The 25036-nt window shown below is 46.7% G+C and overlaps 1 protein-coding gene and 1 long non-coding RNA gene across 7 annotated transcripts in view; one reads left to right on the top strand and one right to left on the bottom strand.

Moving 5' to 3' along the window:
• The window catches only part of LOC116633901, a 27632-nt gene extending 25806 nt beyond the window's left edge, over positions 1-1826 (top strand). Inside the window, exon 3 of the long non-coding RNA XR_004299801.1 lies at positions 1638-1826. This is a non-coding gene — a long non-coding RNA (uncharacterized LOC116633901). The remainder of the gene's footprint in view (positions 1-1637) is intronic.
• A 185-nt stretch (positions 1827-2011) lies between these two features.
• The window catches only part of MYLK (myosin light chain kinase), a 111755-nt gene continuing 88730 nt past the window's right edge, over positions 2012-25036 (bottom strand). For 4 of the 6 annotated variants that reach the window (XM_032406704.1, XM_032406705.1, XM_032406706.1 and 1 more), the window contains 6 exons: positions 24094-24217; positions 16013-16165; positions 13364-13487; positions 7641-7770; positions 6060-6191; positions 2012-3739 (listed from right to left, as the gene is read on the bottom strand). In XM_032406704.1, coding sequence (XP_032262595.1) covers positions 3492-3739; positions 6060-6191; positions 7641-7770; positions 13364-13487; positions 16013-16165; positions 24094-24217 — 911 coding nt within the window. In that variant the 3' untranslated portion in view covers positions 2012-3491. Of the gene's footprint in view, positions 3740-6059; positions 6192-7640; positions 7771-7922; positions 7987-13363; positions 13488-16012; positions 16166-24093; positions 24218-25036 lie in introns of those variants that run through there. The other 2 variants (XM_032406703.1, XM_032406709.1) reach the window with 2 other exon arrangements.

A 25036-nucleotide genomic window follows, 5' to 3' on the forward strand; every position in this document is an offset into this window, starting at 1 on the left:
GGGAGTGGGAGAGGGAGAAGCAGGCTTCCCACCAAGCAGGGAGCCCGATGTGGGGCTTGATCCCAGGACCCTGGGATCATGACCCGAGCCGAAGGCAGACGCTCAATGACTGAGCCACCCAGGCTCCCCATGGCTGGTTGTTTCACATCACATAGCTAGTTGTGGGTAGCGCAATTGAGGAATTGAATTTTAAAGTTTATTTATTTTAATTAATTTAAGCTTAAATAGTCACTTGTAACTCGTGGATACCATATTAGTCAGAACAGACCTAGAATTTGATGATGACCTTATAACAGAATAGTCTGTTATGCTGCAGCCACAAAGAACCCTAAAGTCTTGGTGATTTATAAGAACCAAGGTTTATTTCTTGTGTTATGTACCCATTGGGGGTTGGCTGGGGTCCCAGGCAGATAAAGCAGTTACCATCTTATATGTTGCCAATCAGAGTGGAGAGTCTTGCATTAGTACTTAAGTGCTCTGGCCCAGAGGGGACACCCATCACTTCTACTCACAGCTCACTGACCAGGACTAGTCACGGCCCCATCGAGCCAAGGGCCCACAATGCTGTGCCAGGGGGCGAAGAGCCTCAGTAAGGACTGGCACAGACGTTAGCCTCCCTTTCAAAATACAGAGAAGGAGTTCCTAAAGGGTAAAGAAAGTAGTATTACTTGTATTTTCTGGAAAATTAAAGAAACTCAATTCTCCTTCATCTCCTTGATACTTATTAGCATCGATTTATTAAAAGCCAGTAAGATGTGAAAAGTAAAACTCAAACACTTTGATTAAAAGAAAAAGAGACTATATAAAGTTAGAGCTGACAATAGCCATTATATCTTTAATTATACATAGAAATATCATTTAATATGAAGTTCTGCAATGTAAACGACAACCAATGAATTTTTATGTGTTTGGGATGAAAATAGAATGGGAGAAAATGTATTTTTTTTTCCTGGTGCAGAATATATTTAGTCAATTTTTCCCTAGCAAGGAATAAAAAGTTCTTTTCTTTAAAAATAGTAATTTCCTCATTAGGAACATTTGTGGATTGTGGTTGCCTTGAAAAAATGAAAAAAATTAAATATTTATTAATTGGACAATGGATTATTTCCCTCTAGACTACATTGTGGAATCATAGAATCATCTAATCCAACATTTATTAGCATGCCTTGATTCCTTCTAGAATATCTGTAATATTGTTTGAACACTCAAGATATAAGGGGCTCACCATCTGATAACAGATTTCAATAGAGCAGGAGCGTTATCAGGAATTTCCTCCTAACAAATGTTTAAATATCAAGACACGGAAAGAAAGCACTTGGTTGCCAATAACAAACTGCACCAAAATTACAAATGCGAACCAAGCCCTAGTTAATAATACTGATAATGACGATGATTTTGTCACATGCCAAAATGTCATATAGATCTTAGCATTATGAGGATTCGCTAGATATCGAATGTCCATGGAATTTATCTGTAGAATATAATTGAACCAAACTGATGCTCAAGAGAGATTTCGCACAAAATGTGCAAATTAGGCTACCTCGTGTGAACAAGATCTACGTAAGTTGTTCTGTTCCTTAGTGAAACACAACCATCTAAGCCATTCATGCAGCACAGCATTTGTTTGTCATTTCCAGGATCGCTTTGGGTAGTCTCCAGCTGGTGGCATGGCAAGAAAGAGAAGGCTGCAGAGATTGAACAAACAGCATGCACTGTGGTATCCTTTATTTAAAAACTGTGAGCTAACTACAGTCGTAGTGTTCTCATTTACCATTCTGATGGCATAATAAACTGGGAGAACATTAACACAATTTCAAGACATTAAAAACCTGTAGCAAACACACACACCACACATGGGCACACACATAACACACATGCACACAAAGATTATAGTCTAAACACAACTAAGTGAAGAAAAGCTTCAAATGCTCTAAATCAAATTTTAAAAACCTTTATTATAAACTGTGGCAATACTGTGGCTATTATGAAAAAAATTGTTTAACTGCTTAAAAAGCAAAAAGAAAAATACTGGCAAATTTGAAACTAGCAGCAAAAAGCAGATAAAAATAGAATGAAGGGTAACATAAGACTAATATCAAAGTTCTAAAGTTGATACTGTGTAGGGTTGCACTGAAGTCATTTCAAATTGGTTCTTGAGGAACTATCAAAAAGTCCCTTGAAATATGAAATTGCTGCACTTTACAAACAGTGGAAAAGAAAAAGTATTTGGAATGTTACACACACGCAGAGAAATGTATTAGGTATATCGGTTTATAGTCTTTGTTTATGACCTTCAAAAAGTTTATAAAGAAAAATTTAAGTGCCAATATAGTGAAAGAAAAAGTCCTAAAGATGCAAGTCTGAGTGCATTTATCAGGTCTACGGATATATTTGAAGGCTGGGGGCAAGGCCTGACTGATGCACATTCAAGAAGAAAACATTGTGGGACCCATAAGGTAGGTAGAGTTCTTTGGCGAGTGTTTAGAATGGCAGGTGTGTTAAAGTCAGACTGCCCCGAAGGAGATTCCAAAGTACGTGCAGGTCTACAGCCCTTCATCAGTTGAAATCTGTTTCATAGTGGCCAATAAATAATTAAGACTAACTTTTCAGCAAACTGGTTTTTCATACATTCAAACACAAAAATCTTTACCACACATGCAGAGCTGATATTCTGTAACAGCACAAATACGAATCCTGGTTTCAGAAGAAAAGCACATTAGCAAGGATTTTTTTTTTTTTCATGGGTTCTTACAAAAATGTCTGAAGCTGCTAGACATCTGCAAAGAGGGGATAAGTTTAGATTTCCTACTGATTTTGGAAGAAAAGAGATTCTATGTTCCTAAGGAAGCCAGCCATCCACGAGCAGGGAACCCGGTCTTCAGAATCTAAGAAGCGTCACGTCCTTAGTGCTTAAACTCATGGCAAGTTCAGAGCCAGCAAAACTGGCAGGTGGAACAGGGGGGAGAAATGAAAAGTTTGCATGTCTATAGTATACTTTGGAATCAAATGGGCCTCGTAAGTTAAAATGGCTCAACTGCTTTCAGAATGAAGTGCTGCAGGACTAGAGGAGACGCCGTTCTCTGGAGTTAGGAGCTGGGAGAGACACATCTCCATCTCCAGGGACCTTCTGGGCTGAGCTGTGAGCACAGGGCCTTATTTTTCATGAGTGCTTTCAGTTAGGGAATTTATGACTTTGCCCAGATAAAGATTTCTTTTGGTTACTTTCTAACATCAACAGATCAGGCAAGTTACTGGTAATTTCCCAAAATGAAATCTGGCCGTGTTAGTATCTTAAGGTGCCAGCTAGTTCACATTAATGCCCATCAGTAGCTGCTGCTGGGTACCAACTGCTGTTGCTGAACAATCAACCCTCAAATGACCTAACTAGATAATCTATCACACTAAGTGCTTTTACTATCTTGGATTTTTTTGAGCTTTAGAGAAATAGTCTTTGTAATATGCCTTAGAAGCTTCTTCTCTCTGGCTTTGTTTCACTCTTCCTCTTCTTCTTCCCCTTCCCCTTCCCCTTCCTCCATGGTCTCCACAATGAGCTCCGCTGTGCAGGTGGCTTCCCCGAGACTGTTGACAGCCTTGCAGGTGTACTTGGCATCGTCGTCCCCGCAAACATCGCTAATGATTAAAGAGCAGTTCCCATCCTCGTCGTAGTCTATCTGGAAGTGGCGGGACTCCCGGATTGACTGGTCATCTTTGAACCAGACAACTTCAGGGTCTGGGTATCCTGCAGCACAGGGAGAGGACACAAATTGCAGAAACCATTATTCAAAGTTTCCTACCAATTCATGCAAGCAGCTCCTAAGCAACCTCTATTGATTAAGGGGGTACAGGAAAAAGTCACGATGTTGGCTTTTAACATCTCTTTTGAGATTTACATTCGGATATGGGCATATATTGTAAAGAGCAATATCTGAAATCCCACAAAAGGTACTTTACAGGCATGCCGTTTGCCATCCACGTGGGGCTTGTACTACGTCCCACCTGCAACACAGCCCTGACTCCAGCCACATGCCTAGAGCTAAAGATCTCCTTGGGTGAAAAGAAAATTTCTTATCTTGTATAGAAGTTGAACTTAAATAAATTTAAATAAAAAATAAGAGAACAAATGGGCACAAGAGATCTTTAGGGGGTGATGGAAATGTTCTAAAATTGGATTGTGGTGATTGTACAATAAGATGGGTAAATTTTATGTTATGTAAATTATAACTCAAAGCTGATAATAAGCTCCATAATACATAAGTTAGAGGATCTGATAATATTGCTAAGAAAAAGAAGCAATATTTATCTTAGTCTGATCCAAAGACAGATAATCTGCCAACTATAGATAACTGGAAATTGACCACATTGGTTAGCCTCATTTTATGTTATTAGTCATGTTTCTGGAAAATTCAGCATTTAAAAAATATATTTTATATACATATATACATCATATGTATTATATATGAGATGTGTATATATATATATATATATATATATATATATATATATATATATAAGCCTTTACAAATACATAATAATTCTAACTGACTTTTTCTTTACGTTTTGGAGAAAGATTTTTACAGGAAAAAAAATTACAGCCCCATCCAGAATAAAAATTACACATAAGAACTTAAGAATTTGAACATTCTTTTCAAGTAGATTTTGTTTGTATCAAAATGGCAGCCATATGCTTTAATTCCTCCTTAGTGCTCTAGTCAAAGTTCTGCAAATAATGAAGGCAATAATCCCAAAGAGAAAAGTACAAAAATGATAATCACTATGTTGTAATAATTTTTAAAAAGGAAAAAACCTCAGAAGACCCAGAGACAGTGGTGATGGTGAGAATTCTGAGCACTGGCCCCAGAGCTTTCAACAGTGTCCCCAAGCTGCACACTTCCACGCTAGCAAAGGCAACACATCGACCTTTTTTTTTTGTTAATTGAATAGAAAAAAAGAAAGATGATTATAGGCACTGTATTTACAAGGCAATCTGAGATATAATGACGCAGGAGAAAAACTTTTCTCATTCCTCACTTTGGGTTACTTTACCCAAAAGGCATTATCTAGTCCTACTGCTGGAGAATCCTAGAACGTGGGAGGCATGATTTGTTCTGATGGCTGTCCTATGCTATGCAGCCTTGGGAAAGTTGCCTAATGAACTCCTGTGCTTTATTTGGTCAGACTGAAATGAGATAATCCTCCACTTTGGTTGGCACGCAATAGTCACAGACTTGAGACAAAGAACCCTGTCTTTTCTTGCCCTTATCTTTCTGGAATGTTGCTGTCTGTGGAAATGGCAATGCTTTGTGTCACCAATATTGCTCACTTCTCAGGTGCTATGCTAAGATCCCTTAAGTTCCCTTGAGCACTGACAGCTCACAATTCTATGGCCACATTATTCTCGGCAGGCAGAGAAGCATGGGGAAGGTGGCGTAGGCACCTGGAGCCCAGCTTCCCTCCATCTGGAGTCACATGGCATGCTCACTCTCTGCACTTACCAATCCCACAACTTTTCCCTTGGTGCTGTGACATCTTGAACAGACTTAAGAGGTTCCCCCTTTTCCCATACGGCCTCTCACAGCATTCCCCAGAGCTACACAGGCATTAGACATCATCTTAAGGTTAAAGGCCTGAGGCTCAGAAGACTTAGATCACCATCCAAGGTCACACAGCCCGCAGATGAGCAGCAGAGCCACCCGACTCCCCATCCTATACTCTTCATGGCCACCTTCCTTTGAAGCCTCTTGTGGGCAGTTCACATGCTTCCCAGAAGCTTGCAAAGCTTATTTCATTAAGCATGTTCCATAGCCAAACAGTGATAAACCACTTTTAACTTGAGTCTAGTGGCTGATGCAAGGATGTGAAATAGCCAGGGTGTCCTAGGCGAGTCACTGAATGGCACCAACCTTCAGGAGGCGGAGTGGGAGCAGCTGGCCAACTCCTCCTAGCCCCATTGTCCTCGCAGCCTGGCTGCCCAGAATGAACATTTTGCCCGGGGCACACAGCAGGGCCCACCAGTCCACCACACCCCTTTTGTAGTCAAGGGAAGAATAGCTACAACTTACCTTCAATCTTGCAGTCAAATCTAGCAGCGCTTCCCTCCACAACTTCTAAATCACGGATGGTCTTAGAGAAATAGGGTTTTACATGGGGCTTTTCCTCTGCAACAGCCTCAAGGAAAGCTTGAGACACATCTTCTAGGAGACAGGGAAGGAAATGAGGTCAGTTCTTCATTCCCTGTTCTCTCCTCTTCCCTCGTTTAAAAAAGCTGACTTTTTTGTTTAAGTTGCTACAATTCAGCAAATAATGCAGCTTAGAGGACTGAATCAAGCACACCTTTCTCCTGGGGACAGGCTGGCCTGCTGCCAAAAGGTTTTGGCAGCAGAGAGAACCGTGACCAAACTGCGGAAATGTTTTAACTCCCCCCCCCCCCCCCCCCGCCCTTCCCTTATGCTGACACATTGAAAAAGGAAATAGTCTTTAAAAAGGATTTCTGGCTGCATTCCATGCTGTTTCAGGATTCAGTGGAGGGTATCTAACAAGGACAAACCACACCAGCCTTCCCGATCTCTGTCCCCCCTTTGCCCTCCTCCTGCAGCAGCAGGCCCTTCACCTGCTCCTCGGGAAGGAGGAGCTGGGTCCTAGACGCATCTTCAATCTGCCTGGAGTTCTGTTCTCCACACTTACACTGCCTTCCCATTGTATGACGGGGACCAGGGATTTAGGGAAAAGCTGTACTGGAGGGGCTCCTGTATCTTCTCCCTTCCTTTCAGGCTATTTCTGGGTCATCTGGGGAGTGTGGATCAGGAGGGACCGGGCCCGCATGCTGCAGACTATGCCCCCGACTCCATCAGAACAGCCCAGCAAGCAGCCTTGCCAATTACCCTGCCTTTATACACAGGAGGGATCTAGACTTAGCTTCTCACCTTTGGATACCAAAAACACCAGGCAGCAGGAGGTAGGGGGGTGTCTTTGGTAAAATGAGGTGCCTCAAGAAGATAAGGGCCAGTCCCTACGTGTATCTGGAGCAGGAAGAGGCCGAGGCCTTCAGTGAAGAGATGGTCAAGGCAGCCTCTCGAAGACGGTGTGCAAATAACTAACCCCATTGGTCTCCAGGAGGAGCCCTGTCATGCACAGTCTACCCCGTTCAAACAACATGTTTCAGCATCATGAAAAATGCCAAATGAATATGGACGATAGTTTGTTTTTTTTAAAGAAAAACACAAAGACGTAAGAATATGGAAGGATATTTTTTTAAAAGATACTACTATATGTGTTTATTTATGTTTCCCTATCAATATACAAATATCGCTTTTGTAATGAGAAAAAAGGAAGCTTTTAATGAAGTCTTCGCTAATTCTTATGTAAAATATAGGGAAAAGAACAGCGGAAGTCATCTGGTTCTACTAGACAAATAACTTTCCCTCTGAAAATAGTTAAACTTAAGGTTGAACAATTAAAGAATAACTAGTAATTGTTGTTAGGGCAACCTAAAATTAGTTCTGAATTTAATCCTTGTAGTTTATATTATATAAAAACAAACAAACAAACCGAAAACCCCCCCAAAACCTCAAAATGTCCCTCCATCCCCCAACCCTTCCTTTCTCACCAATTGGCTGGATAAAAGTCTTCCTGGAGCTCCTTACCTTCAGATTCTAATTTTTCTGCATTGAGCGGGCTGGTTGGTGACCCTGTTGAGGATTTCCTGCCACTGAGCCCTGAGATCATTGCCATAGAGGACAGTCTTCCAATGGCTCTCACAGCATTGCCCGTTTTCTGGAAAATAGACACGGGTTGGACTCAGGCGGCGTCCGTGGCTCCAGCTGGGCAGTGGGGTTCGGGGAGAAGAGCCTAGCCCAGGAGAAGTAGCTGTCCCTGAAACGAGGGCCTCCCAAGTGCCGAGGTTCTGCCAGAGGAATGAGCCCAACCTTGCTCTGCTCAGCACTGTCAGCGTGTCAGAAGATGTTCGGAGAATGGAATGGGGCCTGGAACCAGTGTGTGCGTTAATGTGACTAAACAAGGTCAACATGAGACAAAAACCCTTTTCATACTCTGCTTCAACTCCCATAAAAGGGATAGTTTATATAAAGCAACTGCAGGCTGAGACAGCTCCAAAGACTTACTGCTGACGGGGCCCAGTGGGGCTGCTTCTCGTAAAACAATACTAGTGATAGGAATTTAATTGGTCCAGAGAAAGTTACTACAGATCCGACAGGTCATGATGCGAAGAAAAAAAAGAAAAAGCATTCTATTGACCTTGGGCAAGTCGCTTAACCTCTCCGGGCTTCAGTTTCCTTCTCTGTTTAAGGAGGGGTTTGGACAAAATGATCTCCAAGGTCTCATTACTTCTGTTTATGATTCAGATACTTAAGAGATTCTGAGACACACTCAGCCCGGCCTGTGAGTCTGTGAATCCACAGTGAGGTTCTGGAGGCGTGTACCTCCCTGACGTACAGCCAGGCATCAAAAAGAAGGACCCAAAGGAATGAAAGGCAGCGGCACTTTGCTTTTCTGAGATGAGAAACCTTGGGAGAAGACAGAATTTCTGCTGAAAAGGACGCCAGAACTTGCTATGAAAACTTCCTTTGCATTGTGAAAATTCTACCAAGCATAGGATTTAGGTCAGGAAATCCCCTATAATATAGAGTTGTGTCTATGCTTCTCCTTCACCTTCCAGTCCCACAGGTCTTTGAAGGTCTCACCTTCAAGTGATGTTTCCCGCCCCTTTTCTAAGGTCAGTGGAATGACAAGGTAAGAAACGAAGGCATCGCCAACTCTTTCCATCCCTGCACCCAAAGCGTCTTTTCAGGCACCCCGACGCTGTCTGTCCAGAGTGCAGACCGCGCCGCGGCCTGGCTCCCCAGACTGCAGAGACAGCTGCACACAGGCCAGGGGCTAGCACTCACCTCCTGGGCCGTAAACCGCCCCGCACAACCGCTGCCTCCTGAACCTTCTTCCTGTGCTCAACTATTTCAGTAAAGCCTCACGATTTGGAACTATCTGGAAAGCCAGGATATTTCCATAAAAAGATTATTTTGAAAGTAAGGAATCACAGGGCACTAAGGACTCATAACGGGTGTGTGTGTGTGTGTGTGTGTGTGTGTGTGTGTGTGTGCTTTAAGCTGAGATCTGCTATAACGGCTGCCACTTTTCGTTTGTCACATGCCATCCTTGTGGCTGACTCTTTTCATGCACTTTGGACAGACATTCCATCCTGCTCTGTCCCCTGGCCATCCGCCCTCTTGCATACATCACTGTGGTGTGGTTATGTTTCCGGCCCTCTGTCACCATGGTGAAGCTGTGTCCCTCTGAACAGAATTCCGGAAGCCCCAGGTGGCGGTGATGTTGGGATGGGGGAAGAAGGTGAGAGGACAACGGACCAACTTAGCTGTGTGCAGAGGCCCCGTGGCCCTGCAGAGAATGTACCTGCAGACTGAGCCCACTTGGCAGTCTTGCATGCTCTGCCTGGAGAGGCTGTTCCTGGTGACATCATTGATCTATTTGTTGTGCTAGCTGGAAAGATCCAGCTCTTCCCATGGGAGCTCATCCTGACCTCAGGAAGGGGCAAGAGGAGGTGCCAGCCACGGCAGCCCTCCCTATGGAGTCGACGTCAGACCAGACTATTCCCAAGCCAGCCAAACTGTTAGACCCAGCCCTTCTGGCTCTCGATTCCCTTTATCCAACACAGATTGGTTTGCCTGGCCCAGGAGTCGCTCAACTCATTACTATGCAAATCAGTTCCTCTCTGTGGACCTCATGTTCTTGAACCAGAAGATTTGAATCTCCCTATAGCTCCAGTCTTCTCAGAGACTATGATTCATACATGGGACTGTGTAGCAGGGAACACTCCCCATGAGCCCATGGGCTCCCTAATTCCAAACGCCTGGATTGTGACTGATTAGGACTATCTGTACTTGTATGGTGTGGAATAAGGAAGTCTTTCCTCTTCTATTAACAAAATGACTAATATGAAGTTGCCAGAACAAGGCAGATAAAAGAGAGTATTTCAGAGAAGGAAGCCAATACACATTAACAAAGAGGCTTCCATCAGATGGAGTATTACAGCATATAATTTCTAGAACAGGGAGAAAAGTAAGAAGTGCTTAATAAGGAAAATCTTAACAATAACCTACGTCAATCTTTGGGAACTGATTTATGAAAAAAAAATCAGTAGAGAAATTGTCACAACTAGAAAAGAAATACATCTGTATGTTCTAGTCCTCCAGTTTCATGCCTTTGAGCTGAAAATTGGTTGCTGCTTTACTAAGATTTTAGAAATTTTTGGAACATCAAGAAAAATTTCAATACCCTAAGTTCCATCCTTGCTTTGAGGAAGTATTTTTCTTGTCTGAGGGCAATTGCCCAGGCTGGGTTCCTGTGCTCCACGCGGGTACTGTTTGTACGGGCCTCCCTAATGCCACACAGACTCCCTCCCTTGGGAGAGCCAGCGAGGGTGACTAACCAGCCTGTGTTTGCCAAGGATGGAGAGGTTTCCCAGGAGGAGAGTCTTTCAGGGTTAAAGCTGGGGTGGCCCCTGGGACACTGGGGCAAGTTGGTCACCCTAGAGCCAGTCAGCCAGCCATCATAGACCCTACATATATACCAACAGCTCTGAGACTCCAGTTTCCCCTGATAAGTGAATATCCAAATGTGATAGCCAAGAGTACTCTCTGCTATACAGTCAAAAGCTTTCTTCTCTATGGGCCTATGGTCCATACTGCTGGTGTCTTTGTGGGTCTCAGAGAATAAAGATGGCTGCCCACAGGCCTCTCATTCCCAGTCCTTTGCTTCCAGTTTCACAAGCAGCAGCGCTGTTATCCTATTCAACTCACCCTCAGTGCTACTGCTCACGTCTTTTTAAAATTCTTTCATATAAATAAAAAAGTACCTTCTTTCAGATAAACTTCCTCCTAAGATCAATGACATGATTAGTCATCTACATGTTACCTTACTTCTAGGGATTTGCTCTCATGTTACTTCCTTCTTCCTGGGCCTTTTATGGAAACCACACCAGAACGATAACAAGGAACCTTCTCTTGTGCAACCATAGAGATTTCTGGGCCACCTGTGTCTGCCCTGGGCCCTTCCCTCCACCACAGTCAACCCCATTTTATTCCACCACACTTTACTCTGCTCCACCACACGCAACCTCAGCTGCTCTGAGAGGGAAGCCCCTATTCAGGGTGTGCTAAGGTCCTGGTATCTGGGGTAAAAAATGTGGATGGTTAGATGCAGGCGAGCCATTACCAGTGAAATTATGCTTCGGGGACATCTTGTGCCACATGGGATTTTATAGACTACTTTTGTGTGTAATTTTGTGAAACCTAACCACCATTTTTGTGGAAAACCTATTTCCAAATGCTGCTACCTATATGAAGGTATGAAATTAAGGTTCCTTCTCTGAATTCTATCCTTTTCTTTCCCTTCTCACTTCCAGAAAACCTTATGGCTAGTAACACTGTTAACAAATAGGAAAAACTTCGATTTAAAATATCAGCACAAATTATGGTTCCCTGACCCATCAGACTAAAAAATTCCATTTATTTCCTCTCCCATTTCCTTTTCTCTGTTCCCGTCCCCTGGGTTCAGGTCCTTCCTGGCTTTGGTTCATCAACAGATGTGTCGATGCCCCCAGAGAGCTTGAAGTGGTAAGGCTGCCTCTTAACCCACAGCATCATCCAAGCAAAACCCAATGAGACTCACTGCCAGTAGGACCACCCCACCCCCACACCAGCCACCCTATTCACTCCAGAGATACCATTATTTCTTTGAGATCTACTGGCCATAGGATCATTAATAAAACCAACTTTGATTTTATGGACCCCTTTACATTTTAAGAACATTAGTTACTCCAATTTCACTGGATCCTAACGATACCAGAGGGTAAGGTAAGCAACACAGGTGTTCCAAGTCACCTGGCACTTGAGGGAACCAAGAGATCCCCCTAAACCTTCAGCGGGGGCTAACCAGGAACTGACTCCCATTGTGGGGGAGTCCTGGCTGAGCCACTCAGGGGGCAGTAATCCCTTAAACCCACACACCCTAAGGCCCCCTTCGCCTCTCCTCCTCTCAACCTCTGTGTGAATTTGTGCTTTTGGGGGGTTTAGTGACTACAGTTTAGTCCTGCTGTATGGCACATTACCAGTGTCCCAATTGCCTCTAAAACAGAGATTTCCTTCTTCTCTGCCACATAGACCATTTTTAAATGCCCCAATTCCCTTGGCTGCCCAGTTAAAGGACTCTGCTCCTGTCGGGGTGAGGACCTCTGCGCCTTCTCCTCCGTTTGTGCTGTATCCCCTCTTCTCTTGTTCTAGCCCATTTTCCATGACCACTTTCAAAGTCCTCCCCCTGGCAGCAGTTCCTCACAACCACATCCAACTCTGGTGTGAGTGACTCCTTTCTCCCATTTACACTCACATATATGGCTCTGGAAGGCTATACTGATAGTTTATGATTCTTGGTGCGCATTATGTCCTTTTATGTCCATTTGCTTCAGTTCCCCATTACACTATACATTCCTTGAGTATAGAAACCCACGTGCCGGCATGTAGAAACCATAGCCCAGAAATTTTGTAATACTAATAGTGATAATAAAAATAAAATAGCTGATGACAAGTTCTCTATGGTTTTGGATGACAATTTTATCCATCTGCTATTAATCAGAGGCAATTTTGTGCCATTGTTAAGACTGTACTTTGGAGCCAGGCTCTGGGTTTGAATCCACTCCCATTTACTAGCTACGTGATCCTTGGTGACCTTCCTAACCTTTCTCAGCCTCAGCTTGTCTCTAAAGTGGGGATAATAATAGTACCTGCCTCCTAGGATTAAAAGACTCACTGCATAGAAAGTGCTTTGAATGTTTCCTGACATATGGCCAGCCCTCCATACATATGAGCTACTGGTATCATTTTTGAACACTTACTATGTGCCATGCAATATGCTCAAGGCCAGATGAAGATTACTTCATATAATTCTACCAAAGATGCTGTGATGTTGGTACCACTATTACCCCCATTTTACAAGTGAGAATATGAAGGCATGGGAAGGTTGTCACTCGCCCAAGGACACATAGTAACATACAATCTCCCTAGATAGTGGGGACCATATCTCTCTTTGTAGATCCTGTGCCCTCCTCCTTCACTATAAAGAAATGTAAGGCCATCACACTGTCTTTAAGGAGATCACATTCTCCAGGGTTGCCAAATAGTCTTCAAGGTGACATTGCTCAACCCTAGCCACAAAGACATGAAATGTCAGTCTTGGTCCCAGACTATTTCAGAAACAGATGTAAATATTCTTGGATTGAGGGTAGCTCCAATAAAGCAAATGTGAGGGGCAACATCTGAGTCCAAAGGGACAACCTCGTTACCTGCCATTTCCTTCTTGCCATGTACTTCTTCATCCGGTCCTTGGAGAGTTTCTTGGCCTCCATGTTCTTGGTGTCTTTCATTAGCCATGGATGCTGAAGGCACTGGGTGCAGTCCAGGCGGTTTCTGATGGAGGCAGAGATCAGAGGATTTCTGAGCAGGAGGGGACCTCAGAGACTGCTGGTCAGATCAGAAATGGGAGGTCACCTGTCCTTGGTCACACAGGGCAGAGCCCAGGGCTCTCTCTGTTCCCAGTTCATCCACCATGATCAGGGTCACTGTGCTCCTGGCCTTTTTCCTCTCTTGGTCTGAGTTACACTGACTTACTCTATGTAAGTTTTTAAGTGTTAAGTCCTAACCACCACGTAAGCAACTGGAGTCTCATGACCTGCCCTTGGGGTCTAGGAAGGGTAAAGGCAGACACATCTGAGAATGATATTCTACGGTGGGGTCATTCTACTGGTCACATGGGGGCAGGGGGCTGTGGAGGCCTAATCTTTCTGTCTCCTTGTCTGGGGGAGGAGAGAGTAAAACATTAGGCCGAAATCTCTGAGAATCACTGAGCTCTCATGTCTTATGTTGTGGTTTAGTGTCAGGTTTTTCTTGTTAAAACTCAGAAGTATGTCCTACATACAACCTATGAATTATGACAACCTTAGAAACTGCACTCAAACTCATTTAATCTTTCTGAAAGCTCTGGGATTCTAGAAATAATTCAGGGTCATCACCTTAATTGTAATAGCACTAATAGAGCTCAAAGAACCAAATGTTAACATACATAGACAAATAAGTATAAGTAAATTTGCTCAGTATAGCAAAATGTAGTGATCTTTAGATAAAGGGATTATGGATTATTTTAATTTTCCTATATTCATATTTTCTACAACTTACATGTATTAATTTTATAATATAAAAATATTTTAAAAAGTGTAGATAGGTGGAGATTTCTGGCTAAAGAGATGCTACATTTAAGAGTTTATGGGAATCGAATGTCTTGATAATTTGAAATCAGTTCTTTGGTGAATCCATTTTATGAGCACAGAGGGGCCAGCACAGCTCATTACTGAGTTAATTCAAGGTCAGATGAGAAAACAGGTATATACATAATGCCTCATTTACCAAATCTTCAGTGAATGAAGCTCGATGGACAAAAGCCATCCTGGACCAGAGTTATTAGGAAGGAGGTCTGCATCTCCATGAAGCACCCTGGGAGTGAGGATCGCTCCCACTGGAAGGGAATCTAGGCCCCCACAACATCCAGATTCTACCCAGGTCATGCCTACTTCTGCTACAAAGGCTCTGAGAGCAAAATGCCAAAAAGGCCTCACCAAAGGAGTGTGGATGTAGCTTCTGGAAGAGTTTGGCCTGAGGTAGCTCAAAAGGACTGAGAGGTGGACACATAACCAGAAAATCGGAGCCATCTGAGAGACCCTCTAACTCTGCTCTTTTCACAGCTGTGCTCTTGGTCCCAAACAGGATTTCTCCCAGAGGGGAACAAGATAACTGGTAGCCTCAGGGGGTCTGTGGGCTAGGCAGACAGGGCGGAACCTGCACCCCAAAGTCACCTGGCTAATGCAGTCACCTGACTGTGGAGTCTGGCCGCCCTTCCCCTTCTCATCCTCTGGTACCCCACCTATTCAACACCACCCTTCTAGGGCAAAGCTTAGAACTGTTCCCTGTTGCCAAACGCTACTGGGGGGCTCCTGGAGCCAGGCCCCGCCTCATCTGGCCACCTGTTTACAGAGCGGGCGAGGCACCCAACGGGCTGGTTGCTCTCATCTGACAGCCACGGCTCCCTTCCCGGGGGCATGTCAGCTTTCCCTACACACGCACAGCCTCCCCGCCCCCCTGCTGTACTCCCACCAGTTCCCTCACCTGGAGAGTCCTCACCCACGAATTCGGCTGGCCACCCCCGAGGCCTCTGCCCTAGCCTCCGCAGCTCTGCTCTTCTCTCATGGGAACACTTACAGTGCTCCTTGCTTACACTTACAGAGCACCTGCTCTCACGGCCTCAGGCCGTCCACGTGACCGAACATGCCGGCCTCCCAGTGGTCACTACTGTTTTATGTGTCCCTCCACCGACCACAAGGGCAGCTCCCGGCAGCCCCCACAGTCTGCACGGTGAGGTGGGCCAGGGACCCGTGGGGACAGGGCTGAGCCAGCGGTCTGAAATCACAGCCTCACTTAGGCCAGTGGGAGCAGGTACCCTGTTCAGGCCGGCAGTTCTTAAATCATTGAGATACGGAAAAAACACCAAGACGGATTAGCCCAGGGGTATGATCAGGGGCCACAAACAGGATACTTCTGGAGTAACCCCCGAAGAGGGGCTGAGGTTTCAGCCTGGCTTCCGTGGCCACACTCGCACACAGAAAACAAAAGGGGCTATATCATTATTCACACAGAACAGGCTTCTCCTCTCCCTGCAACATTGGTCAAGGGTTGCTTTTCGAGTGAGCTTTCTGTGCTTCTCAAGACCAGTTGGGTGTTGGGGAGCGGGGGGCCTAGGAAGACTCCTCCTCCCCACTACTCGCAGTGCCTGCCCCCCTCTCCTCAGGGGAGAGGGGACCCACAAAGGGCAAAGGAAGTCCCTGCTTCCGGACCCCAGTCCAGGGAGCGGGGAAGCTGAAAAGATGGAAATGTCAACTCATTACTTCATATCTTTCTTCAGCAAATTGCTGATAAAATCCTTGGCATCGTCAGAGATCTCATCGAACGCTTCGTCGTCGAAGTCCCAGGTGGCTGAGGTAACGTTGGCTAGGGTTTCATTATCGTTGTCACCCATGAAGGGGGAAAGTCCACTAACCCTGGAAGAGAAGAACAGGACAGCAGGTGAATGGGGGTGGGTGTTGGCAGGGAGGGCAGGATGGGACGATCCCTCCAAGTGAGTGTCACTGAGGTCAAAGGTGAGGGCCCCGCAAAAGCCTGCACCCATAACACCCCTGTGCCTGCCTTGCCTCCCGCCAGAGAAAAGAAGGGAGGGCGTGGTTCCCCAGGCTTTTGTGGCCCCGACTCTTCTCAGTGCTCAGAGTGCTTCTGGCATGTCACTGCCTTGTGTCACCACCTGCCTGTGAGGCTGAGGGGAAGGAATTTACTTCAGTTTACGGCTTTGGCAGGACACAGCAGGGCCCCTCCTCCCCGTCCTCTGTTCTGGCCCAAAGCCCAGAACCTTCTCCAAGGCTCCTGGGTAGAAGACTCCCTTCCTGTCTGTGCTGGTGCCACCCTCACCAGGGACTAGTTACATGGTACAGCACTCATCACCACACCAGGCCACCCCTGCTCCCTTCTACCTCTCATCTTCACACCTGTCAGCACCAATGACAGGGCCCAGCATGCCCGGGGTGCTTAGCAAGCATGGACGAACAGCAGACTTCGAATCAGCAACATGGGTTTGGTGATCCATCTATACCAGTGAGCCTGAGGCACTTAGGCCAAACCAGAAAGCTTCCCTAAGAGATACCAAGGCTGAGGAAATAGCACAGTCTGTTTCTTTTCTGGGTGATCTGGGACAATTTCCTAATCTCTCCGTGCCATGTTCTCCTCCTCTACATAATGGAGAACCTACCACTTAACTATACAGTGGTCACCACTTTTACTCATTCTACTTCTCCTCTTCCTCCTTCTCCTCCTTCAAGAGCATCCTGGCAGCCAACATTTACCATGTGCCAGGCACTGGGCAAACATAGCTTAAAATAGATGAACTCATTCAATCTTAATACCACCCTATAACCCAGGTAACTCATTACTTTAACAGACGAGGGAATGGGCACAGAGTGGGGTTAAGTAACTTGCCCAAGGTTTCAATCAATGAGATCTGAACCCAGGCACCTTTCTCTAGAGCCTAGATCTTAACTGCACCTTTAGACGAGTATTTCTATGCAGATGAAGGCAATCATGGTGTACAGCTCTGGCACGAGGCCTGGTCCGTAGTAAGGAGCTTGGTCCATGACTGCAGTTCTTCCACGTACAGTTCACCCCCACTGCCTCACCAATCCGTGACCTCAGGAATGACGCATTTACCAATAACTTAAGCCAAATGAAATTTGTAAGGCCAAGTATCTCAAAGCCAAGTAGGACAGATTCACAGCTTACTGGCCTGATCGCTCACTTCCGTGTACCTCATCTTCATACCAACCATCCCCCCTGCCATTCACCCTGACCTAGGGCGACCTCATGGGTGTCAGGCCTAGGCAGGTGCACAGGGCCCCACCCTTAGAAGGTCCCACTCTTGGTTTAATGATCTGCTACTGTCATTCTGAAAGTCATAGTAACGTTTGAACAAGTCACTCCCCCTTTTTATTTTGCATGGGGCCCCACAAATTATGTAGCTGGTCCTGCCCTGACCCCACTTGAGTCCCATGAGATGGATCCAGGGCCTTCATGCCATCAACTTTCCAGATGAAGCCTTCACTAATGTCCCTTTTCCCCAAATCCTTAAGAACACATCATCATAAACAATGACGCAAACCCTTCTGGAGGCATCTCTACATCCAAACGGCCTCAGCTTATAAAATACAACAGCACTTGCAAACTAAGTTTTGTAAAACAAAACCCACTGAAATATTGTGAGGCAAGCTTGCCATGGGAGGAACCCTCCCGTGAAACCTTGTGTAAAAAGAAGAAAGCTTTTGCAATGTGAGTTATCTTGCCCTAGTCAATATATTTGTGTTTTAGAATAACAGAGTTTTGCAGATGGCATTAAAATGTCTTAAAGCTGATTTCTGTTCTGTTTGAAGAAGACATGGGGCTAATTATTCTCGGTTACATGACAACGAAGGAAGGGTGGGCGCGAACCACTCCCAAGTCTGCACGGTTATAGGCTATTCCTCCCCCCTCCCCCAACACACACTCTCTGGGCCTCAGGTTCCCCTTTTTTCACCAAGGGTACTGGGTTAGAATTCCTAGGGGCTTCCAGCTCTCCCCATCTCTGCAATTCAGTGTGACCCCAGCTAGCCCATCTCGAAGGAGCCTGACTCTTGCTTGTCAGCTACATGCCTCCTTCTGTCTTTACATTTTGCATTTGAAACAAAGAGGGGGAAAGTCCTGCAGCATTCCAAAGACTGCAAGAAGAGCAGACAACCCTGCTGTGGAATGCTGCACCATCCTCTTCTCCAAACCTCCTTTCCTAATTAGGGACTGTAATCCTGCAAAGATAGGGCTTAATCTCTGTAAAGTTCACAGTTGGGGAGAGCCTCCTCATCTCTGGCGCTCCTCCTTTCTGGCAGCCCATCCATCTGAAATACCCCCAGCCCTGGCTGGCTCCTTGCCTGCCAAGCTCCCACAGAATTCCTGTTAAAGAGTATGTCTCTAAAATAAAACTTGCAATATATGCAGAGCATGATGACAAAGAGAGTGTCAGAATTTCAGTAATGTTTCTTGGTGGTGGGATTTGGCAGGACTTTTTAAAAAATTTCTTTTCTGGGCTTTTTATTGCTAGAATTTGCATAAGGATCACATATGGTTGGGTTGATCAACCCAATCAACAAACATAATAACATTAGTGTTAGAAACACAACTACCCACCCCTCTTCCTAGTTTTATCTCATTTTTTAACTGAAGGGGGTCAGAGTATGCCACTCCAAAACATGCCACTTTGGTATAAAGAATGTTTTGAGCTGAAGGCAATTAGCTCTTTGCCCTCCCTTTCTGTCTCAAAGCAGGACATCCATTTCTCTTTATTAAGGTGACACAAATTTCCATTTGTAAATATGTTTTCTCCCTTCCCAGAAAGAGGAGACTCGTCTTCATAACAGACCTTGCTAAACAACCCTTATTTACTACACATTTCCTAGTCACCTTCTCATAATTTACACCCTCCAGAAGCCCCAAACCTCTTTTCCTTTGTCTAGTTATTTCTCTACAATTACTTGCTTGGTCTGTTAAAATAGTATGTAAGCCCCCAATTCTAAACATCTTCTTGAATCACATTTCTTTGTGAACTCCTATGCGTATATACATAATTAAATCTGGCTTTTTTCTCTTGTTAATCTGCCTTTTGTCAGATTGATTTACAGGCCTCCAGGAAAAGAACCTAAGAGGGTGGAGGAAAGTTTTTTCTTCCTCCCCAACATAACCAACAGATTTATCTGTTTTTTTATACAACTGTAATCAGCGTGGGAAAATTCTTGGGTGTTCCACTTTTTTGTCACTTGACATTGTCGTTCACAAGTGTGTACAAAGTCTTCACATCCATTTTTAACGGTCGCTGATGAGTCACAGAGGTCATGACTACAGGCTGTTCTAATTTCTTAACTCTTAATCTCTCACTGAAACAAAACTTTGCCCAGGGAATCTGATGCAGAAGACTGTTCTGCTTGCAGGACAGAATGTCAGAACAGAGAAAGTTACAGAAATGTCTCTTTCACTATACTTTCCTCATGGTGTTTTTCAAGCAGATGACCCTCCTTCAGGAATGGCCAATGAAAGAGACCACACATGGGCCAGCAGAGTTACTGAAGGCTTAGGAAGAGGTTAGTCTTTTATCCCATGTTAGCCTTCAGATACTCATTCCCTGGGGTGGTGGAAAGATTTGAGGGGGCTGGTTAGGTCCCAGAGGAAGAACTGGGTGTCTTTTTGTGCAGTGGCTGAGAAAGTAGACCCCCTGGGTTAGTCACACTAACTGCAGCCTAAGTCTCTGAAGAGCAAAACCTGCAGGTGGTGGCTGGGTCTGGTATGGGTTCAGGGCGCCTGGAGCTAGAATCAGAGAGCTGTCTGGGCTCAGCAGTGGGGAGGGCAAGGACAGCCCTTAGTGGGGCTGTTGGATCCCTCTGAAGAACCCTGCACCAAAACCTGCAAGTCTGAGTAGCCACCTGATACTTGGGTACTGGGCCTTCTCCCTAGCTCACTGGGCTGATGTCCCTAGAAGTTAGACTCTGGATGGGGATGGCCGCAGCGTTCTGGACCACAGTAGATTCACAAGAAATGAGCTGAGGGGCGCCTGGGTGGCTCAGTCGGTTAAGCATCTGACTTCAGCTTGGGTCATGATCTCTGGGTCCTGGGATCATGCTTCTCCCTCTCCCTGGGATCTGCTTCTCCCTCTCCCTCTGCCCCTCCCCCTGCTTGTGCTCTCTCTCTCTCTCTTAAAAAAAAAAAAAAAAGACAAATGAGCTGAAACGGGAAGTCTGTCACTGAGCCCACTAGGAAGATGGTAGGGAGAAGGCAGAGCAGTGATTGCCCTTTACCTTGCCTTGGAGCAAGGGAGGGAGAGAAGGAATTCTGGAGTAGGGGTGAGAGAAGGGCACAGAGAAGGGTTCTGGTGTCCCCACAGGCAGTGAGGGATCACTAAGTCCTCAGAAAATAGGGGAGAGGAAAGCAGGAAAGGAAAGGAGGTCTTAGAAAAGGAGATAAGGCTTAGGACATCCTTGAAGTGTGGCCTAGAGCACCCCCATCCTCTCTCCTCCTGCCTAAAACCAGACATTGCTAACACCAGAAGAATCTCCAGGAAATTCACAAAATCTACCATCTCCCTCCACAATCAGGGATGAGAAGGTAGGGGGGCCCATAATCCCACTCACTGCATCTCTACTCTGCCTGGAAAACCCAGGGCAGGCAGCGAGGCCAGGTCTCCAGTGCGGCGACAAGATCAGCCCTGATCTCCCTGAGATGTTTGAGGAGTTCCTCCAACAAAGTCATAACAACCTATGGGGACAGAGCTGGTCGCTTAGGAGGTGCTCACCAAATATGTGTCAAATAGTAAATGAGTTATTATCTATTTCCCCAACTCCGTGGCCTCCGCATCTCTCACTGGCCCCAGAAAGGAGATTGGGAGGGGGTTCCTCTGGTACAAATGTGGAAGGTGGCCTCAATGAGGATTGTCAGACAACCAAGCTCCAAAGAGAGGGAGAGAGGGTGCATGAAGACTGCCATAAAGGCTCTTCCAGAGACTTCCAGCAGCAGCTCTAGAATTTTGCATAGCAGGGTCTGAAAGGAAGCAATCTGGCTGGCTCCAACTTTTGTTTTGGGTCCCACGTGCTCTGCTGAGGGTCCTCACTCAGGAGGGGAGCTCCCAGGCCTCTCCCCATTGTGAGAGCTAACAGGAAAAGTCCCGGGGGGCAAGAGCAGCCCACAGTGGCATGTGCAGGAGCCTGGACACGGGGGCTGCCGGAGGCTATGCAGAGCTGACCTGTGTCCACCATGCCTGGCCCTCACCTGCCTCCCGGTCACACGTACCTCTCCCCTCTCCTTGCACCCTGCCGGCCAAACACCTTCAGGATAGTGCCCAATTCATCAAAATTATTTTCTCCCCATTTCAAAAAGCTCTTCCCTATTTCTTGGTCTTAGCTTTAAAAGTAATCTAGTAAAGCAATACAACATATTATCCAAATTATTATATTCTTCCACCTAAAAGACTTTGTGTTTTAAAATAAAGTGCTCTTATGGCTCAATAATTCTAGTTCTAGATCATATATCCACCATGGACCAGAATACTTGCAATACCCCACACTGGCATCTATTAAAAGCCCATCAGTGTAGACTGGATAAACTGGATGATGGTCACACAGTGGACTACTACACAACACCGAGAATGAACAATCTACCACTACACACAGTAACACGAATGGGTCTCATGGGTCTCATGAACAACGTTGAGCAAAGGAAGCCAAACACATCTTCCTGTATGATTTCATTTCTATAAAGTTCAGGAACAGGCAAAAGTGGTGCACGACGTTAGACATGAGGACGATGGTTACCTCTGAGGGACAGTGACTGGGAGGGGCCCCAGGAGGACTGCAGGGGTCCTAGCCATGTGGGGATTCTTCATCTGGGTACAGGTTACACTGGCCTATTCACTGTGAAAATTTAAGGGCAGTCCCTGACCAGTAGGGAGACCAGCTGTCCTAGTTTCCCAGACTATCCCCACTTCAGTACTGAAAGTCCTGTTTCCTGGGCAGCCCGTCAGGCCTGGGTGAACCGGGAAGGCTGGTCACCCTCCAGGACTGTGGGAAGTGGGCAGCCATGGGGACTTCCTTGGCCCCGGTCACCTCCAAGCCAAATGAAGATCAGATCCCTGCCACAACTCACTCCCAGGTTTGTGGTGAGGATCGAACGGGAGCCCATGTGAAAATCTGTGAGGGACCTAGGGACGGAGCCAGACCACAGGACAGCTGGGTCTGAAAGGAACCAACTGAGCAAGCCTGTTTCTCAAGTGCCAGGTGTCTCCCCTGGGGCCAGAGCTGCGTGTGAGCACCGTGCAGCCTGGGGCAGCCCCAGGAGGGGTGACTGGGCCCACTGCCCTGCTTTAATTCCTTATTTACCAAGGAAGCCAGGAGGACAGGTTCACTGGAGCTTCCACTACCCGATAGTCTCTTTCTCCTGGGGTAGGCCTAGGGGAGGGAGAAATAGGCAAATGCGCTCCTGGCCAGGGCGCTTCTTGTCTCTGCTCTGGGGGAGGTGCTGGTGGGGGGGGGGTGACCTGGGCAGGGGAGAAGATGACTCTCTGGGGTACAGAGCCCACGGCCCAGGTGTAACTGAGGGAGGCTGTCCTGACAGGCCACAGTGAGAACCACACTCCTGAGCAGGTAGGAAAGAAAGAAAACTCCTGGCCCCTGGGGCAGGGGGCACACCTGGTACTTGAGGAGCAGTCTTGGTCAGTTCACTCTGCACACACACAAAATCACTCCATCTTGGCTCAAGCTTTCGTAACAGTGACCCTAAAGCTGGCTGTGCAGAAGAACCTCCTGGGGCCGTTTCTTACCTGGGTATGAAGACCCCAGGGGTCAAAGAGAGCCTTCTTAGGTCCTCCTCAAGTTTTCTATGTAAACGTTACGTTTTTCCTTTCGCTTTAACAACAAAAATGTTTTTTTCCCAAAATGAATGCATGCGTATCCGCATCTTCAGGAGACCATCCCTTCACTGTGTGTTGCCACATAAGCTCAGGGGCTGCCTCAGAGGCCAAGGACTCTCTGCAGCCTGGGGTTTCAGAGACTGAATCAGTGAGATGCCACCAAGGTGTGTGTTCTAGAGCCTGCTGCTCCAAGTGCGGTCCTTGGATCAGCACCACAGCAACCGGGAATCTGTTAGAAACGTGGATTCTTAGGTGTCCCAGACTTCCTGAAACGGAGTCTGCAATCTAAGGAGAGGCCTAGGTGATTCGTGCATATGACTGCTCACAAAGCTCTGGTCTGCATTCCTGGCCTCTGCTCTTCTTCTCCAGCATCATTAACTGAAATGGCTCCATATTGTCCCCCTGATTTCCCAATTCCAGTTCCTGCGTGGCTTTCTGTTGTCTGCTGACGGCTCTCTCATCAAAAGTGCTTATAATTGGCCCATATAGTGGGCTCAGGGATGAGGCTGATAGTTGGGGTCCCCCTGCCATGAGGATGGGGTGCTGTCTTCTGAAGACAATGATGATGCCCACAGGAGATGTGCACCTGGGCGCCCTGCCTCCTTCTCCATGGACCCACCTACACACATGAGGGTAAATTATATGGCACCAGCCACATTCCATCCTCCTGACCAAAGACCCCAGCCTGGTCAGCATGAGGGACGGTGAAGGGCCCAGAATGGGGTGTCAGGGTCAGCGCTAGTCACCCCTAGAGAGGTGCAACACGGGCTGCTGACTTCACTGGGAAAACAGGAGTGGGGCAGGCTGGTGGGAGGGGGATAGGAGCTGCGGCGCTCCTGACTCTGGGCTGGGCTCTCCACCATAACCCACACTGGCTCCTTCAATGGCAGGGCAGCCTGGGGACCCTCCTGTGGAGCTCTCTGCCCCTCCCTCATGTGCCCCGAGACTCACAGGATGTAGCAGATGACTCCGATACTCCACATGTCCGTGGCATAGCCGATGGGCTCATAGTTGATCACTTCCGGTGCCACAAACTCTGGGGTGCCAAAGAGGACCTTCAGAGACCCCGCATTCTCTGTAACCGGAATGGGGAGGGATCAATCACCAGAACATTTGGGAGCCAACCCGTGGTAAGTGAATGCCGTCTGTGTGCACGGGAGGGCCACGGACGAGGCCTGGCCCCTGGCTGCGCTCCCCTTGAGAATGGCACAGACACCCGGCCTCCCTGCGAACAGGTGCGTCAGCGCACCAGTGAAACTGACAGACTGCGCGCTGTCAATGTCTGGGGCGGGGTGGGGCGGGGAGAGGAGGCCATTAAAGCCCCTGCACCCCAGATGGTTTTTCATGTGTCTGTCTCTCCCATGCGTTCCCAGAAGGGGCTATAACTTGCGCTTGGCAATAACCTCTAACATTCACTATGTCCTCTGTACCCTGCTGCCTGTTTTATAAGGACTTTCCTATTTAATATTCTCGACAACCCCGAGGGAGGTATGATCCTCATGTTCCTGAGGAAGAAAGGGAGGCCCAGGGCAGTTGCGTGATTTACCCACCTTTGACAGTGGGGGTCAGGACCTAAACCCAGGTGGTCCCAGTCCTGAGCTATGTCCCTTTGCCCCCACCTGTCTCTCCTCCCAGGAGCTGCTGGGAGGATAGCCAGGAAAGACCTTAACCCCAGGCTGCTGTCACTGAGCCTTAAGGGACCAGAGATGCCCAGTAGGATGTCCATGGTACCAGTTCCTGGAGGATCTCGTCCACAGTGGGGCTGGCCTACCTTTGACCTGTGGGCCACACCTGCTCTTGTGTCACTACGGAGCCCGCAGCAAATGCTCTAAGACAGACCACCAAAGAGGCTTCAGATGTGAGAGTCCTGCTCCGCTCCCACCTGAGGCCTTCC

This window comes from Phoca vitulina, unplaced genomic scaffold (assembly GCF_004348235.1).
Source record: "Phoca vitulina isolate PV1807 unplaced genomic scaffold, GSC_HSeal_1.0 scaffold8, whole genome shotgun sequence".
Taxonomy (NCBI): Eukaryota; Metazoa; Chordata; class Mammalia; order Carnivora; family Phocidae; genus Phoca; species Phoca vitulina.